Raw genomic sequence first — 17655 nt, forward strand, 5'->3', positions numbered from 1 at the left:
TGGGGTGTTCCTGGTATGCAATGGTTAGTACCTACCAAAAGTGGTCCAAGGAAGGACGGCTGGTGAACTGGCGACAGGGACGTGGGTGCCCAAGGCTCACTGATGCGCGTGGGAAGTGAAGGCTAGCCTGTCTGGTCCGATCTCACAGAAGAGCTACTGTAGCACAAGTTGCTGAAAAACTTAATGCTGGCTTTGACAGAAAACTGTCAGAACACACAGAGCATCGCAGCTTGCTGTGTATGGGGCTGTGTAGCCGTGGACCAGACAGAGTGCCCATGCTGACCTCTTTTACATCATGTGGCTGGACAGGTGCGTTGCTTACCTGGGGAAGAGATGGCACCAGGATGCACTATGGGAAGAAGGCAAACCGGCAGAGGCAGTGTGATGCTCTGGGCAATGGGCAATGGTAAGCTGGGAAACCTTGGGTCCTGGCATTCATGTGGATGCTACTTTGACCCGTACCACTTACCTAAACATTGTTGCAGACCAAGTACACGCCTTCATGGCAACGGTATTCCCTAAAGGCAGTGGCCTCTTTCAGCAGGATAATGCTCCCTGCCACACTGCAAAAAAACTGTTCAGGAATGGATTGAGGAACATGACAAAGGGTTCAAGGTGTAGACTTGGCCTCCAAATTCTCCTGGACAAATAAGTCCGATCCATGGAGGCCCCACCTTACAACTTACAGGACTTAAGGGATCTGCTGCTAACATCTTGGTACCAGATACAACAGCACACCTTCAGAGGTCTTGTGGAGTCCAAATCTTGACGGATCAGAGCTGTTTTGGTGACAGAAGGGGGACCTACACAATATTAGGCAGGTGGTTTTAATGTTATGGCAGTGTATAGCTATTAGACTGGCCTAGTTTTAATTAGGAGACAGAAAGAGGATGACAAAGGTAACACACCCAACTGCTGCTATTTTCAACACCACACAATGTTCTGTTGCACCTGTTTTTATTTAAAACTAACATGTCTTTGTGATCAACTTCCTCAAAAGCATGACAAAAGGTTTCAGAACCCACATGAAACCAGTATCAGGCCATATGACCAAAGATTATTTCTGGAGTACAGTTTCGAACACATAACTGACTTCCAATCAAATAAATGTGAGGGTTTGATAATATAGATGCAAACATCCACATTAAAAATGACAATGCACACACATATATATATATATATATATATATATATATATATATATATATATATATATATATATATATATATATATATATATATATATATACAGTACTGCGCAAAAGTCTTAGGCACCTTATTTTTTTTTTAGTACAAACTTTGTTATAGATTTTTATTTTATGACTTCTACATTATTGATTCAGTACAAAAACATTTTAGATTCCAGACATTAGTTTTCCATGTTAAATGTTACAGAAAAATGTTAAAGAAAGCAGCAGATTACATAAGAGACACTTTTCAGACAAAAACATAATGAAGGCTGCTGGGTTTTGCTGCAAAAATAAGAAGCGAGTCGACAGTCAAAGTCTCCAGAAGAACTGTGGCTGCTTCTGCAAGATGCTCAGTAACACTTACAGCTCATTTCCTTATAAAACTGCACACACTGTACCTGAGACTACTATTTTTTTTAAAAGGGAAGGATCGTGACTTTGTTCCATTAATTACTGTTTACTGCTCTTTATAGTTTTTTTAATATAGAAACATTTAGTTTCATTATTTTTGAAGGCGTCTTTGCTCTGCAGCATTTCTTTGCATATGCCTAAGACTTTATAGATAGATAGATAGATAGATAGATAGATAGATAGATAGATAGATAGATAGATCACATACACTTAGTGGGCAGCAGCATGGTGCAGTGGGTAGTGTTGCCACCTCACAGCTCCAAGGTCCCTGGTCTGTTCCTGAGCTCAGGTGAAATCTGTACAGAGCTACACAAAGCCTTGATCATCCAAACGTATCTACTGCTCCTTGTAGTTCGTAACTAGCCTATCCCAGATCAGGGACAAAAGCTAGAAATCCAGTATATATCCACATATAAAGAAAAGAGCAGTGGGCCTAAAACAGAGCCTTGTGGAACACCAAACTTTACCTTAGTATGCGTAGAGAAGTCACCATTTACATTTACAAACTGATAACCATCAGTCAAATAAGACCTGAGCCAGGAGAGGGCCGTTCCCTTAACGCCTGCATTTTCTAGTCTATCAAAGAGAATAGCATGATCAATGGTGTCAAAAACTGGACTAAGGTCAAGCAACACAAGCAAGGAGACACAACCCTGATCAGAGGCCAGTAGTAGGTCATTTACTACTTTAACCAGTGCTGTCTCTGTGCTATGATGAGGCCTAAATCCTGACTGATACATTTCATGAATGTTATTCCTATGTAGGTATGAGCATAAATGCTGTGCTGCAACCTTTTCTAGGATCTTGGCGATAAGGGGGAGGTTTGATATTGGCCGATTGACAGGGGTTGAGGTCAGTTTTTTTAGTCAGGGGTTTGATAACTGCTAGTTTAAAAGATTTAGGTACATAGCCAGGGAATGGCTATGTACCTAAATCTTTTAAGGGAAAACTTATTTTTAGAAGAGTTTCGATTGATTCTGGAATTATCTGTTTGAGGAAGCACATAGGTAAGGGATCTAGTAGACAAGTTGGTGATTTTGATGAGTAAATTAGTGAAATTAGTTTGGTCTCTCGCCTGGTTTGACACCATTTACATTCTAATTTTGCCAGTGGCCAGTTGACGTCTGTTTAAAGGTGTGTGTGTGTGATCGTTATACTAGGGTGCTAGCTTTTTCTCTCTAATTATTTTTCTTTTAAGTGGAGCTACTTTATCTAGCATGTAGCGGATTCTAAGCATTCAGTTGCCTGGTCAAGTTCTTCGGGATCAGATGGTAATACAATCATAGTCGGTAACTGGGAGATTACTGGTAAAACTCTGTGCAGTTGTTGAGGTGAACGTACCTTTGACGCAGTAGCGTGGCAAGGTGCATATATTATGATTAAGACACATTTTAAATGAGATGAAATAATGATCTGAGATAGCTTCAGACTGCAGAAATGTGACTATATTTTCTATATTTATTCTGAATGTTAGTATTCAGGGTAACAGACCGAGTCTCAATATGTTGGAACCTGAGTGACGACTCAGTGCAGCTAGCAGACGGTCGGTTTAGCCTGCTTGTCTGCTCCGTGGCCTTGGCTCTGGATTGTCACCGAATAACTAGGCCTGTTCTGAAACTATGCGGTATGCTACACGAAATGAGAGCAGCACTGTCCCACCTTAACAGGCCAGCCTTGCCCTCAAAACTACTCCTATTATCTATAAAGCCCACATTGTTTTCGGAGTACCACCTGAACATCCAGTACTTCAGCGACCATAACCTGCTGTAAACGACATCGCCACGCTGCATCGGGATGGGGCCAGAGCATACTACAGCTTCGGTCTTTGCCTTTGCTAATTCACATACCTCTACAATGTTACTCTTAGTAACCTCTGACTGTCCAAGGCATATATCATTAGCTCCTACATGAATAACTATCTTGAGAACCCATGCTTGCCTATGACCATAAGATTACCTGCTATGTCCAGCACCCTGGCTCCTGGTATAAACCTGACTAGTGCTGCTGGTGTCCCTAAAGGCCTAGCTAATTTTACGTGCCTTAAGATAGAGTCTCCTATAACCAGGGCACTTTCAGGTTTCTCTAATGCCAGAGGTGGGAGATTGCTACCTCCGCCTATGGCTTCCAGACTTTCCCCTACATACAGAAACTACACTAGCCATTTTTGATTCATTTCCTCAAGCACCAAGAACAATATGCAGGAATAATAATCTGTAGGTTCCTAGTCCTAGACCTCTGCGTTATGCAGTGTAATAACAGATCATAATGTACAATAATTTTAAAAAGTGCAGCATTTGACAAAAATTGGATTCGTTCGTGGTTGTGAATCGATTCTCCCGACTTCCTTAAAAAAAGGAGTCATTCAAAAGGAATCGATTCGCGAGTCGCGAGTCATCAGTAGATCCTCCTGCTGCCTCTGCAGGCATTTGGCTATGGAGCGGCTATGAAGAAAACCAGTGGCAGAGGTGTACGACAAAACTAACAACTCTCCTTATTTCTGCACAATTTCTCCTTCAGATTCGACCAAGGTAAAACAGATGTCTAAAACCACGTTTTATAGTGTGTCTGGGACTGTTTTTGTCTTGAAATTTATTGTGAATAGCTGTGAATAGCCAGCTAACGTTAGTCGCTAGCCTGCTTAGCTGCCTCAAGCTACGTGATTAAACGGTTTTTCTGTGTGAAAATACCTGCTAACTTTTTTTTCTAACAACCAGGTTGGCTGTTTAAAGTTGATATGAATGTTATTTTAGCGATATGACCGCTAATTACAGGATAAAGGACAGGGTAAAAACTTGGAAAATGTTTTAACATGGCAGTACATGTCATGTTTGGGCTGGCTGGAGAAGTGCCCTAGCTAACTAGTCCATATTTAGCTAGAGGTTTATTTAAATAAAACTCTTCAGGTACATAAAAATCAAACTGAGCTTCATACACGAGCTGTAACTATTTAACCAAATGTGTGTTAAATTTAGAAACCATGCTTGGTTTTGAAGTGTGAACAGTGTGAACAGTGTTGTCATTGCACCACTGTGTATCCTGTTCCTCTGTGACTTAGCTAAGCTTTTTATTTATTTACAAGTAATGTGTGAAATTTCAATTCTTTTCCTTTTCCTTTTTATTTTTGTGGGGTTTTCCGGATATTAGACAGCATGTTTTGTGTTTCGATAGCTGACTAAACCAGCATTAGAAAGGCGGGGCAGTTAGAAAGGCAATTTCTTCATGGGTTAATACCAAATCACCCCCTGCTGGACACAAAGTGCACTATTTTAGGCTTTACTTTACACCTCATGTAGTGCACTTGTAAAGGGAGTATTGAGGCGTTTCAGACCAGACATGGGTCTGCTGTCAAACCTTCCTTAACAATAGATTTTTCCAAGGAGTATACACCTCTTTCTAAATACATCTTTAATTGGATAACCTGTATTTAAACTGTCTGAAAGGTGCTCAGGTTGTTGATTTAAGCCTGAGTTTATATTAATGATAGAATTTGTACAGCATTATATTGCACAAAACAACGGCACTTTATCAGACTGTTGCTGCCACCATCTTTAAATCCTCACATTATATTTTTTATACCTTTTCTTTTAATGCTTTCCCATTTTCTAACTCTATGGAAATTCTATTTTATGTCACGGACAGTCGTGAAAAAAAAAATTCACCACACGTCGTACTGCGTATGGTTGTGTGACATAAAATTTGAATCTGAATTTGAATTTTGTCTTTTTAAAACACTTTAGCTCAGCCTGGAGTAGTGTACACACTGCAGTGCTAACATAACCTTGAAGGATGTTAAACAGCTGTCATTACTAAAAATGGACATACAGTCTAAGCCTATATTTGTTAACTTGTGTTAATCTTGACTCCGATAAAGTGTGACCTTGAGCAGAAGCATTCAATACAAATAGTTTAGGGTTTGGTGCTACTGTGATTAAAAAGCATTTTACATCTCAGCGATATGTGTTAAGAAGAAGTGAAAGCACCCTTGTGCCACAGTGGTTCCTGCTTTTGTTGAGCATAAAAGCATAAGGCTCAGAGTTTATGGGGAATCAGGAAGTAAGCTGGAAAAGCCCAGAGCCGTGATGATGTACAACTTTTCCCCTCTTTGTTATTTATAGTGTGTCCCTTCATTATGACGTCTTAGTCTTTCCTTCAGTACTAGAATGCTGAAGAGATGAGAGAATGACAGATCTGTCCTCACAGGCATACCTTTACCCCGTCATCTATCATCAGTCACACAGCTACTGTCATTTCGTCATCCGTCATCCATCACACAGCTTCCGTCATCCATCACACAGCTTCCGTCATCCATCACACAGCTTCCGTCATCCATCACACAGCTTCCGTCATCCATCACACAGCTTCCGTCATCCATCACACAGCTTCCGTCATCCATCACACAGCTACCGTCATTTTGTCATCTATCATCAGTCACACAGCTACCGTCATTTCATCATCCATCACACAGCTACCGTCATCCATCACACAGCTTCCGTCATCCATCACACAGCTACCGTCATTTTGTCATCTATCATCAGTCACACAGCTACCGTCATTTCATCATCCATCACACAGCTACCGTCATCCATCACACAGCTACCGTCATCCATCACACAGCTACCGTCATCCATCACACAGCTACCGTCATCCATCACACAGCTACCGTCATCCATCACACAGCTACCGTCATTTCGTCATCCGTCATCCGTCACACAACTACCGTCATTCCGTCATCTATCATCCATCACACAGCTACCGTCATTCCATCATCTATCATCCATCACACAGCTACCGTCATTCCATCATCTATCATCCATAACACAGCTACCGTCATTCCATCATCTATAATCAATCGCACAGATACCGTTATTCCATCATCAATAACACAGCTACTGTCATTCTGTCATCAATAACACAGCTACCGTCATTCCATCATCAATAACACAGCTACCGTCATTCCGTCATCAATAACACAGCTACTGTCATTCCATCATCAATAACACAGCTACCGTTATTCCATCATCAATAACACAGCTATCGTTATTCCATCATCAATAACACAGCTACTGTCATTCTGTCATCAATAACACAGCTACTGTCATTCCATCATCAATAACACAGCTACTGTCATTCTGTCATCAATAACACAGCTACCGTTATTCCGTCATCAATAACACAGCTATCGTTATTCTGTCATCAATAACACAGCTACTGTCATTCTGTCATCAATAACACAGCTACCGTTATTCCATCATCAATAACACAGCATTCGTCATTCCGTCATCAATAACACAGCATTCGTCATTCCGTCATCAATAACACAGCTATCGTTATTCTGTCATCAATAACACAGCTACTGTCATTCTGTCATCAATAACACAGCTATCGTCATTCCGTCATCAATAACACAGCTATCGTCATTCCGTCATCAATAACACAGCTATCGTCATTCCGTCATCAATAACACAGCTACCGTTATTCCGTCATCAATAACACAGCTATCGTTATTCCATCATCAATAACACAGCTACTGTCATTCCGTCATCAATAACACAGCTATCGTCATTCCGTCATCAATAACACAGCTATCGTCATTCCGTCATCAATAACACAGCTATCGTCATTCCGTCATCAATAACACAGCTATCGTCATTCCATCATCTATAATCAATCACACAGATACCGTCATTCCGTCATCAATCACACGGCTACCCTCATTCCATCATCTATCATCTATCACACGGCTACCCTCATTCCATCAGGTAGAGCTTAGTGATGAGCTGCATCGAAGTTAGGGAAGTTTGAAACGTATCAGTCAGTTCGTCTCCTGGACTGGAGTTGTGAATCAATAATGTAATTATCATCCATCTGGCTATTATTTCATTATATACCCAAATATGCTTCCATCTACCATCCCTCTGTTACCAGACGTGTAGACAGTGGAATGATTATGGATGGTGTGTGTGTGTGTGTGTGTGTGTGTGTGTGTGTTATTTGGAAACTTTGTAATTGGGGAAGATTATCTGACTACTTTATAATGATGACATGAGTTAACAGTCTGTGTCATCATGAACCAAGCAAACTGTACAGTCTGTTACTTTGGTTCTGCACTGTGGCAGCTGCAGCAGCTGAGGTGCTGACGGAAACCCAAGGGAATATTTGTAGCACAGGCTGAATAGTTGTTGTGCAGAAATGTCTGATGATGTTCTCACAAAGGTCATCTGCGTGTAGCTGGCAGTACAGCTGCGCAAGGGACGCTCGCTCAGAATTGCACGAGGGACTTAATGAGAGGTCGTGCCGGGTCAATGAACCTTGGCCGACTTGTGTCTCCACAGGAACGGAGGAGAAATTTCCCAATAAGGTAAAAAAATGTTGAGAGGTCACCTCATGGGAGCGCCCTGTTGCGTTTTGTTATTGACTTTACAAGCATTATGCAAGAAGTGCTCAGATATAGATATAGTGCTGTTATACGTGTGATGGATAGTGCAGGTTGATATTGGGAAAAGTTTTTCTGAAATCAGTATCTTGCGCAATAAAATACTGGAACAAAATTATTGGTGTGTTGAAGTTTTGAACAATGTTAAATATCTGGGTGGCTGTGAATCATTGTCATGGATTTAGCTTAGCTCTTCTCATTGACATTACTACCTATTTGTTTGCCTGCTTCCGGTTGACTCACACTGAAATTTGATTACCGCAGATATTCAGCGTTTCCAAGCTCTTTACTCATAGGCAAATGTGTTTGTGATGGAGCGAATTAGGAATTCTAATGTGAAACAATTATCAGAGCCAGTAGTTTGACTTTTTGTGCAGTTTTTCTGTGCTCAATGATGACACTTTGGCAGTGCTTGGTGCTTTTTCTGGTGAAAAGTCGCACAACCTCTCTCAGGTATTCTTCACGCACCAGTGTAGCTGCATGCACTTTTTCTTCTTTGGAGGAATGTAACGTATGATATGCATGACTTTGTGATAATGTCTGAGCCACTCTGATTTCTACGCAGAGGCCCTAAAGCATAAACCAGATCTCAGAATGTGGAGTATGTCTATGTGATAAATGAAATCGTAGAGTGTGTGTGTGGAATCTGCACTTTATACGGGTTTGAGTTGTAGCACACAGAGAACTTGCATTAATCATGAGTCTCTGTGACTTCAGTGCTTATCAGAGTGCCTTCGCCCTCAGGTCTTTTAAACAGTGCTCACATGATTGAGCACTCTATGTAGGGGCCTATGTTTGCTTTCCATGTGGTAATTTCTTAAGAATCCTGCTGCATAATGAGTACTTATAATGAGGCTTATTGGGTGTTGGGCCTTCTTGAGTCCTTCTCATTCTTGTCAGTAAAAGACTATGATAAATAGTGGTGTCTGTAGACTGTAGTAATTGTATCAGAGTGTCCTGTATGGGTGTTTTTCTGAGGGACATGTCTGTACAAGTCATACATATTTACTAGATTTGATATATATTTCTGTTCTTTATTAGGACCACCTGTACACCTACTCGTTCATGCAATTATCTAATCAGCCAATCATGTGACAGTAGTGTAATGCATAAAACCATGCAGATACAGCTTCAGATCAACCAATCAGAATGGGGGAAAAGTGAGATCTCAGTGATTTTATCCATGGCATGATTGTTGGTGCCAGACGGGCTGGTGTGAGTGTTTCTATAATTGCTGATCTCCTGGGATTTTCACACACAGCTGTCTTTAGAGTTTACTCAGAATGGTGCAATAAAGAAAAACATCCAGCGAGCAGCAGTTCTGCAGACGGATACGCCTTGAGAGAGGTCAACAGAAAATGTCAAGACTGGTTGGAGCTGATAGAAAGGTTACAGTAACGCAGATAACCACTCGGTACAGTTGTGGTGAGCAGAAAAGCATCTCAGAATGCACAACACATCGAAACTTGAGGTGGATGAGCTACAACAGCAGAAGACCACATCAAGTTCCACTTCTTTCAGCCAAGAACAGATAGTTGAGGCTGCAGTGGGCACAGGCTCACCAAAACTGGATAGTTGAAGTCTGGAAAAAACGTAGCCTGGTCTGATGAATCTCGATTTCTGCTGAGGCTCACAGATGACAGGGTCAGAGTTTGGCACCTACAGCATGAATCCATGAACCCAACCTGCCTTGTGTCAACAGTCCAGGCTGGTGGAGGTGGTGTAATGGTGTGGGGAATGTTTTCTTGGCACACTTTGGGCCAGTTAATACTAATCAATCATCGCTTGAATGCCTCAGCCTATTTGAGTTTTACCATCTTGTAATGGCTCCCTCCAGCATGATAATGCACCATGTCACAAAGCAAAAGTCATCTCAAACTGGTTTCATGAACTTAACAGTGAGATCCCTGGCCTTCCCAGTCACCGGATCCGAATCCAGTAGAACACATTTGGGATTTGGTAGAATGGGAGATTCGCAGCATGAAAACGCACCAGAAAAATCTGTAGGAATTGCCTGACGCAATATGTCAAGATGGACCAGAATCTCAAAGGAATGTTTGTGGAATCCAAGCCATGAAGAATTGAGGCTGTTTTGAGAGCAAAGGGAGGCCCTACCCAGTATTAGTGTAGTGTTCCTAATAAAGTGCTCAGTGAGTGTATGTTCAGTACTGTGTTACGTACAGTTTCAGTTACGACCTCCAAATGGTTTGACCTGGTTTAACAGGTACACCTCAGTTCTTTTTTTACTCTTATGTAATGAACAAACTGCACCGGTGCTGCTGTGTTTTGCCTGCCAGTCTGCAACAGGGGTGGAGCTTTTACTTGCCCAGTGGACTAGCTAATGAGTTTATGATTTGTCCACCCCTTCTGTGAGTTGGCTTAAATGCACAGGCGAGAATGATTCTCCATTTTGGAGTCTAGCAGTGTAAAGTTTTACTGATTCTGATCTGATCAGTGCTTCAGGCTTAGTATTTGTGATATGGCTGCACTGATTTAAAACAGCGTGTGCTGGGCAAAAGTCAGAAAACAATCACAAGTGAATCAAAACAAATCTCTCTGTGCCCAGTAAAGGAGGCGTGGCCTGTGTGCTTGTCAGTTACAGTGAAGAACTGATACTGAATAGCATTTTTCATTCATCAGATTAGGTATCAGTAGTTATGTTTACGTCGCGGGTGCTCACACTTCTATGACAAGAGATCTACTTTTTCATATTATTATGGTAAGATCCACCATGTAATATATACCTGTACACTCTAAATTTGGAGTTTGAGAAATTAAGAGAAAAGATTTGTTTTCATTTAAATAATGTTATGCAATCAATTTTCATTCAAAGAAATTGCAAAAATAACATACATTAGTGGGGGCGGGGTCAAGTGTCAGAGGTGGACGGAGAGGAGGCGGGTAGAACCGGCAGGTAACGCGTGATGATTCTCACCTGTGTCTTATTAGAGAGAATGCAATATAGCTGGCAGAGCTTGCGAGACGCACACGAACGAACACATGCATGCACGCACACTTGACGGAGACAATTTGACGGAGCAAAAGCTGTGAGTCGGTTGAGTGTTTCGGTTGAGTTGTTTTGGGTTTGTTGAGTATTTGAAAGTGCGCTGAAAAGCGCGGACTGAATAAACGAGAGCCCGGAGCTCAGCAAAAATTCCTCCTGTCTCCCGAGTCTTCCTCCGCACACTCACACACCGGAGTTCTACATTGACCTATTAAGAAGATCGACCAGTGGTTGTCTTGAGATTGACTGGTCGATCGCGATTGACGTAATGAGCATCCCTGGTTTACATGCAGCCTAAACTTTATGAGCGCAGTGAATAAGGTGTATCCGTGACAATATCTATTCCCCTTGAGCTGTCATTCATATTATTAACAGATTATTATTCTGCAATAATGTAAGCATAGCTATTGATACCTAGGGTGCTTTCACCTATGCAGCTTTTAGCCCATCTAATTGGAACCCTGGCATGTTTTCCTCCTCAGTGCGGTTCATTTGGACAGGTGAGAACACAGTAAGCAAACTCAGGTCCCAAACAATTACCAGTCCAAACCATCTGAGTGAGGTGTTTTGGTCCGGTTTTAAATCTGAGGCGCTAAACTGAGCGAAAGGAAAGAACTGTAACACGTTCTGGATATTTAGATCGACAAAAAGATGTGATACACAAAATGTTTTAAGCTGGTTATTTAGGGTTGGGTCCGTGTTCTCCATGCTTGGTTAATCTTTGTGAATTTTGAAGGGTTGTTTACGTTTTTCCATCACCGTGCATATCATAGGTATGAGAGTGACATAGAAACACCTGGTTTGTCCTTCCTGGCAAATTCCAAGACTGACCTGCTCTGTTAATAAATAATCCTAGAGATTTCATTGTTGATCCAAAGAAAGATTTGCAGTAAAATATTGAATACTGTGTCAATATTACCAAAACAAAATCAGCCACTTTAGATGGAAGTGTTGGGATTAAATAATATCTTCATTGCACCCTGTCACGTGCAGTCTTGTGTAAAATGTAGCTGGTGTTTTTTGGATCTGCTACAGTGTTTTTGTAACTATGTGGCACTGTTGCTTGTTGCCAAGGATGCAAATGTGTGTTTGTGTTCAGTAGGAGGGAACTTCAAGAAGCTGCTGATTCGAGATAATATTACGAAGAGAGGTGATGAATCAGCCAAAGCAGACACACACTCATAATCATCAGTCTTTCTCCCACGAGAAGACCTGGTTCCACTACTGTGCTTTTTTTTTGCTATAAGGGGAACTCCTGACTGTGATAAATATATGATCACCTTTAATAACCAGGCTATTTGTGGTGTGTGTGTGTGTGTGTGTGTGTGTGTGTGTGTGTGTGTGTGTGTGTGAGTGCACGCAATATTCTGGGTACTAATTCCGAAGCGGCAATAGACCAGCACTGAGCTAACATTGATCTGCACATGCACACTGACCAGGCTTACCCATTTTATCTTGTCATATATAATTAAATATATTACATATATTCTGAGAAGAGAGTGTGAGCAAACACCAGATGGAGAAACGCTGAACACTATGACTAAGCTTCCATTTAGATGACAATGTGACTAATTGTTCATAACACTCTTGATCAGCAAAGATTTTTGTCAGTTAATTATTTGCATGTATTTTTATTCTGCATTAAATGATTTGTTTTTCAAGTGAATCAGTGGGTGTAGCCAGAAATATAAACTCAGCTGTGTGTAGAGAACCCACATTGGTTTCCTGAAGTCCAAACCAAAAGCCCCAGAACCACATCAACGTAGATACCACATGGTAAAGCAATAACTGTTCATGCTCATGCCAACTACAGCTACATCAACAATAAATAAATAATAAAAAAAAACACGTTTAGCAAAGTGTGAGAAGAACGTTGCAGGAATCATTCATGTTGAGTCAAGAGGACAGTTCACCTCACATATTCTTAAAATTACTGCTACCACCAGCAAGCACAATTAATGCACAGATCAGTGAAGTACAGCAAACAGGCAGGACTCTCTTTCAAACCGAAGAAGTAATTAATAGTTCACTCACCCAGTGAGCATAGTAGAGAAATCCGAAACAAATGCCTCACACCCCTTGGTTGCTTATAAATCGAAACATTTCTGGTGGTTGCATTTCAACAAATGTTTTATGGTTTATCATTTTTTGCAGTTAGCATGTGACCGTCCCAACATAGCCATTCTAGACGTATTCTATGGGTTAGGTGGTTGTTTTTTTTGGGGGGTTTTTGGGGATTTTTTCCTCAATTTGCCACTTCCCACCTACCATACAACAGCTACCAACCAGGGATGGTGAAGGCTGCCATCTGAGACACATGAAGCTTCCTCTGAGACACATGAAGCCTACATCAACCTTTTCATCTGTTGCTCATGTTATGTCTTAAGGCAGCATAAAACACCTGGAGGAACACGCTACCTGCTTTCTGCCACATACATAAGCTCACAGACACACACAATTTCCCAGTGTCGCTGTGATTGACCTGCCTTCCCTCTCTCACAGACAGTTTGGCTGTGGCATCTTCGGGATGCGAACTCGTGATCTTCCGTTGATTGGGTCACTGCTTTTCTGTGGCGCCACTCAGGAGCTCCGTATGCTAGCGTCTTGGGTAAAATTTTGTGTTAGTCTCATTGCCTATTGGATTTTCTTGTCAGCATTGGTGGCAGCTCTGCTGTGCTGCAAGGTGTAAACTGATCCAAAGGACTGGGCTGTAGAACTGCAGAAATATGCTGTGATCTAGTCCAACACAAACAAAAAGAGAAATTAAATGCTGATTGCAATGCACAAAATGTTTTAAGCTAGTTATTTATATAAGTATCTCCTCGTTTATTTAATACCAGCTCTGTGTTCTCAATGCTCGGGTGATTTTCAGAGATCTTCAGCACACCTAGCAAAAGCTGGTTTACCGTTTTATTTTTTTGAGTACACTTAAGTCCCCAGTTTCCTTTTTTTACTTTCTTTCTTTTCTTTTCTTTTTTTTTTTTGGGTTTGTACAGTGTGAGACTAAACCAAACTAAAAGGTGGAAAGCACCCTAAGAGTGAGTTTTTTTTTTTCTTCTTTTTTTAGGAATGACTGAGTAAATGTTTTATATGATTGCCTGAAGGTGCTTTTACACAGCATACGACGATTATACTCTGTGGCTGACCAAAGCAACCATCTGAGCAAATTGGTCTCGGTCCGGTTCCATATGAACTCCAGCATGATTGCAGTTTGAAAAAGATTTGACCCTGAATTGCCTCAGCTGCAGAATAGAAAGTGCTGGATTTTTGGGTTGCAGGCCACATTTTTTGTAGATATGAGCTGATAAAATGCCCTGTAAGGAAGGAACTGAGCCAGAGGACAGAGGTAAAGTGCTGCAGAAATGTAATTCAGTATATCTGAATAACTGAAATAGTAATAAATGCAGCAAATGCTTTAAGAATATTTTAAGCTAGTTTTTATATATACTTTATATATATATTTTTTTACTCATTTATTAAGAGTGTTCTCAGTGCTTGGTAGATTTCAGTGATTTATATGAGCACTTGTCTAAGGTTTATTTCCTTTTTTCCATCAATGTATTTATAAGAAATTAATCAAAGAATTTTAAGTGTATATGCTTATAAGGTATATTTTTAACTTAAATATTTTCAGCCTCGAGACCGCCTACATGCCCCGTTTTTTTTTTTTTTTTTTTGGTTTGTTTTTTTCTTTCTTCCCCCTTCCTTTTTGGTATGTGCATTGTGAAAACAAGCCACACCAAATTAAGTAAAAGACTAATGGGTGTGAAAAGGCTCAGTCGGGGACAGCCCTGCTGGGAGCTGACACTGCTTAGGATGACAGAGAGTGTCTGAGGCAGAGAGGAAATGGTGCTTGAATGAAGGTGAATGAGTGTGACAGAGGAGTCTCTGTCAGCAGTGTTCCATTGCAGTTCTCGTCCAAGCAATGGAAAAGCTTCCTGAAGGGTGTGCTCTGACTTACAAACCTCTGTGTGTGTGTGTGTTTGTGTGTATATAGGTGTTATTATACCTACAGCTGAGTTAGTGCATCTGGTATCAGGCTCACAGGCTTCCAGGGAATACGTGCTGTCTCACACAAGTCTTTATTCTTTCTCGGAAATGTAAGCTGCTGTAAGTTTAGTTCTGATTACATATTTCGGTAATGTTGCTTCAGTGATGAGAGTCAGTTCCAGATTTTTTTTTTCTTTTTTCTAAGAACGTCACATGCTTTGCTTTATCATCCCAAAAGACATCCTCTTCCCCGTTCAATCTGCTTAATTTCAGCCTCATTTCCGTTTTCTAATTGTAGCTGAAAGGGCACGTTAATATTGTGGGCTTATAGGCTAGAAATTTTCTCAGTTTGGTTGAACCTCTCGTACGATTGTCGCAAAACAACTGGTCTCTAGGGCCCGTTTTCCAGGATATTTACATAAAACTTTGTGGTTGAGTTGGGGGTGTGTGTCAGTGTATGTGTGAAGACTGCCCTGCCTCAGGGTCATGTTATGGTGATGGTTTCTAAGCCTGTAAACACACTGAGCCCACGTGACTGACTTGCGTAAAAAATCTTTCCTTCTTACACTTTTTTTTCCACTTGCTTCTCGTCTTATACCTGGCTTTGTGTAATACTGCTTTAGAAGTAAAATCGTGGAAAGTATGAATTTTCCTGCTGCTACTCTGATAAGGTTCATCAGCGGGTGTGCAGGAAATTGCATGTGTGTGTGCGTGTATGCGTGTGTGTGTGTGTGTGTTGTGTAAATCAGCGTTGAAGGGGCAGGCGGTGCTGTAAGAATGGCAGGATTTTTCATCACTTCCTCAGGAAAAAATGTCTCGCATTAAGTCAGTGAGTGATGCGTCTTCATGTTCGCATGACTGTGTCACTGTTGCACTCTCAAGTGAAATGTTAGGAGCAGATTTCCTCATCCTTCTCATTTGTACTCCGGTTTTGGCAGCACACCTCTCAGCTACTGTGAAATACTACCCGACAAATGCTGATGAGTCTGTAGCTCTCAGTAACATTGTCTGACATTTCAAGGACAGCAAAGGCTGAGCAAACTATAGCCATGTCTCACTGCATAGTTATTTACTTTTCTACATGCAAACCTTCAAGAACTCCTGATGCAAACAATATACTCAAAAAGAGTGTAATGTTTGCATCAGCAGTTCTTGAAGGTTTGTAGTCAGGAACTCATTTAACGGTTAAATAAATTCCTCAGTACAGATTTAGTTCATGAACCTTATCTAAATGTGTGCAATAATATTTTATCTCTTAATTAGAGCCATGAAGTTTAGAAATAGAACTCTTTATGGCTCTAATTAAGAGATAAAATATTATTGCACACATTTAGATAATGTTCATGAACTAAATCTGTACTGAGGGATTTATTTTACAGTTAAATGGATTCCTGACTACAAAACCTTTTGAGAACCCCTGATGCAAACAATACACTCAAGAACACTTCAAGTCTGTTATTCATAGAGGTTTGGATTAAACCCTTTCAATTGTGACCAGACAAACTCAATAATATCTGTGAATCTACATAGCTTATTTAAAAAAACGCTTTGTACTGTCTTCTTTGCTGGACTAACTCACACATTAACTCTTTTGTAACAGGAATTTAGTCTTATGGTGTTCATAGACTATAGCCTATTTGTTTTTTTTGTTTGTTTGTTTTTTTAACGCACTTCTAAGTCACTCTGGATTAAATGCTGTAAATGTAAATGATAAATATAGTAATTTCGATAACAGTGGGTTGTGATTTCCACAGTGGTAACTGAATAAAAAAAAAATTAATTTTGAGAAGCACTGGTTTACTTTGTGTATATTTTATTTGATTTTCCTATAAGCACTTAGGAAAGCCTGAAATGAAACCACCTAACAGTACATTATATGAATGAATCTTAAGGATCTGGTGGATTATTGCATAGTAAGTAATCCTTCTTTAAATATAATGTCATAGTATTTGAATATGAACAGTATTTTAACAGAACGTTTTGAAAAGAATTTCACATTGACAAATCCCAGAATGATTTGCGTGAAATCGCTAACATTTTCCAGGCCAGCATGGATATGACAGTCACGGATATTTTAGCCTAGTGCATAGTTTTGAGTCAAAAATATCAGCAGCTAAAGTGTTCAATCCATAATGCTCCTGTTCTTCAATCAAAACTCAAAATCAAAACTCATTTATTGCATGTATATTTGCACCTTTGGGAGTATATTGTATATAAACAGAATTCACTGTTTACATTTACTCAGATGTATATTCATTCAGATGTTTACAATATATTTTTCACTGTTTATTTATATCTATTTATTACAAGTACACTGCTGTTAGCTTCACACAAAATCTGTTCTATACTGCACTGACTGCACTGACTGTAAACACTTGATAAGAGAGAAGAGAAACGGTATTTCGATTCCTCTGTATGTATGCACATATGGTGGCATTGACAAATAAAGAACCTTGAACTTGAACTTGAAAACAGAGACATGATGTCAAAATGCAAATATGCACAAACATGATATAATGTTTGTTTCTTTTTCAGATAATCAAAGAAAGCTGCCATGTCTGATTACGCTGACTCTTTGATTGACGTCTCCAGTGACAGTTTTTGGGAGGTAATAAACACTCACATGC

At 40.3% G+C, this 17655-nt stretch overlaps 1 protein-coding gene across 2 annotated transcripts in view; it reads left to right on the top strand.

Moving 5' to 3' along the window:
- Nucleotides 1–3971: 3971 nt before the first annotated feature.
- pacsin2 (protein kinase C and casein kinase substrate in neurons 2) overlaps nt 3972–17655 on the top strand; it is a 28979-nt gene continuing 15295 nt past the window's right edge. For both annotated transcript variants that reach the window (XM_026923162.3, XM_026923164.3), the window contains exons 1-2: nt 3972–4129; nt 17564–17636. In XM_026923162.3, the coding sequence (XP_026778963.2) occupies nt 17583–17636 (54 nt within the window). In that variant the 5' untranslated portion in view covers nt 3972–4129; nt 17564–17582. The remainder of the gene's footprint in view (nt 4130–17563; nt 17637–17655) is intronic.

Source organism: Pangasianodon hypophthalmus, chromosome 18 (assembly GCF_027358585.1).
Source record: "Pangasianodon hypophthalmus isolate fPanHyp1 chromosome 18, fPanHyp1.pri, whole genome shotgun sequence".
In the NCBI taxonomy this organism is placed as follows: Eukaryota; Metazoa; Chordata; class Actinopteri; order Siluriformes; family Pangasiidae; genus Pangasianodon; species Pangasianodon hypophthalmus.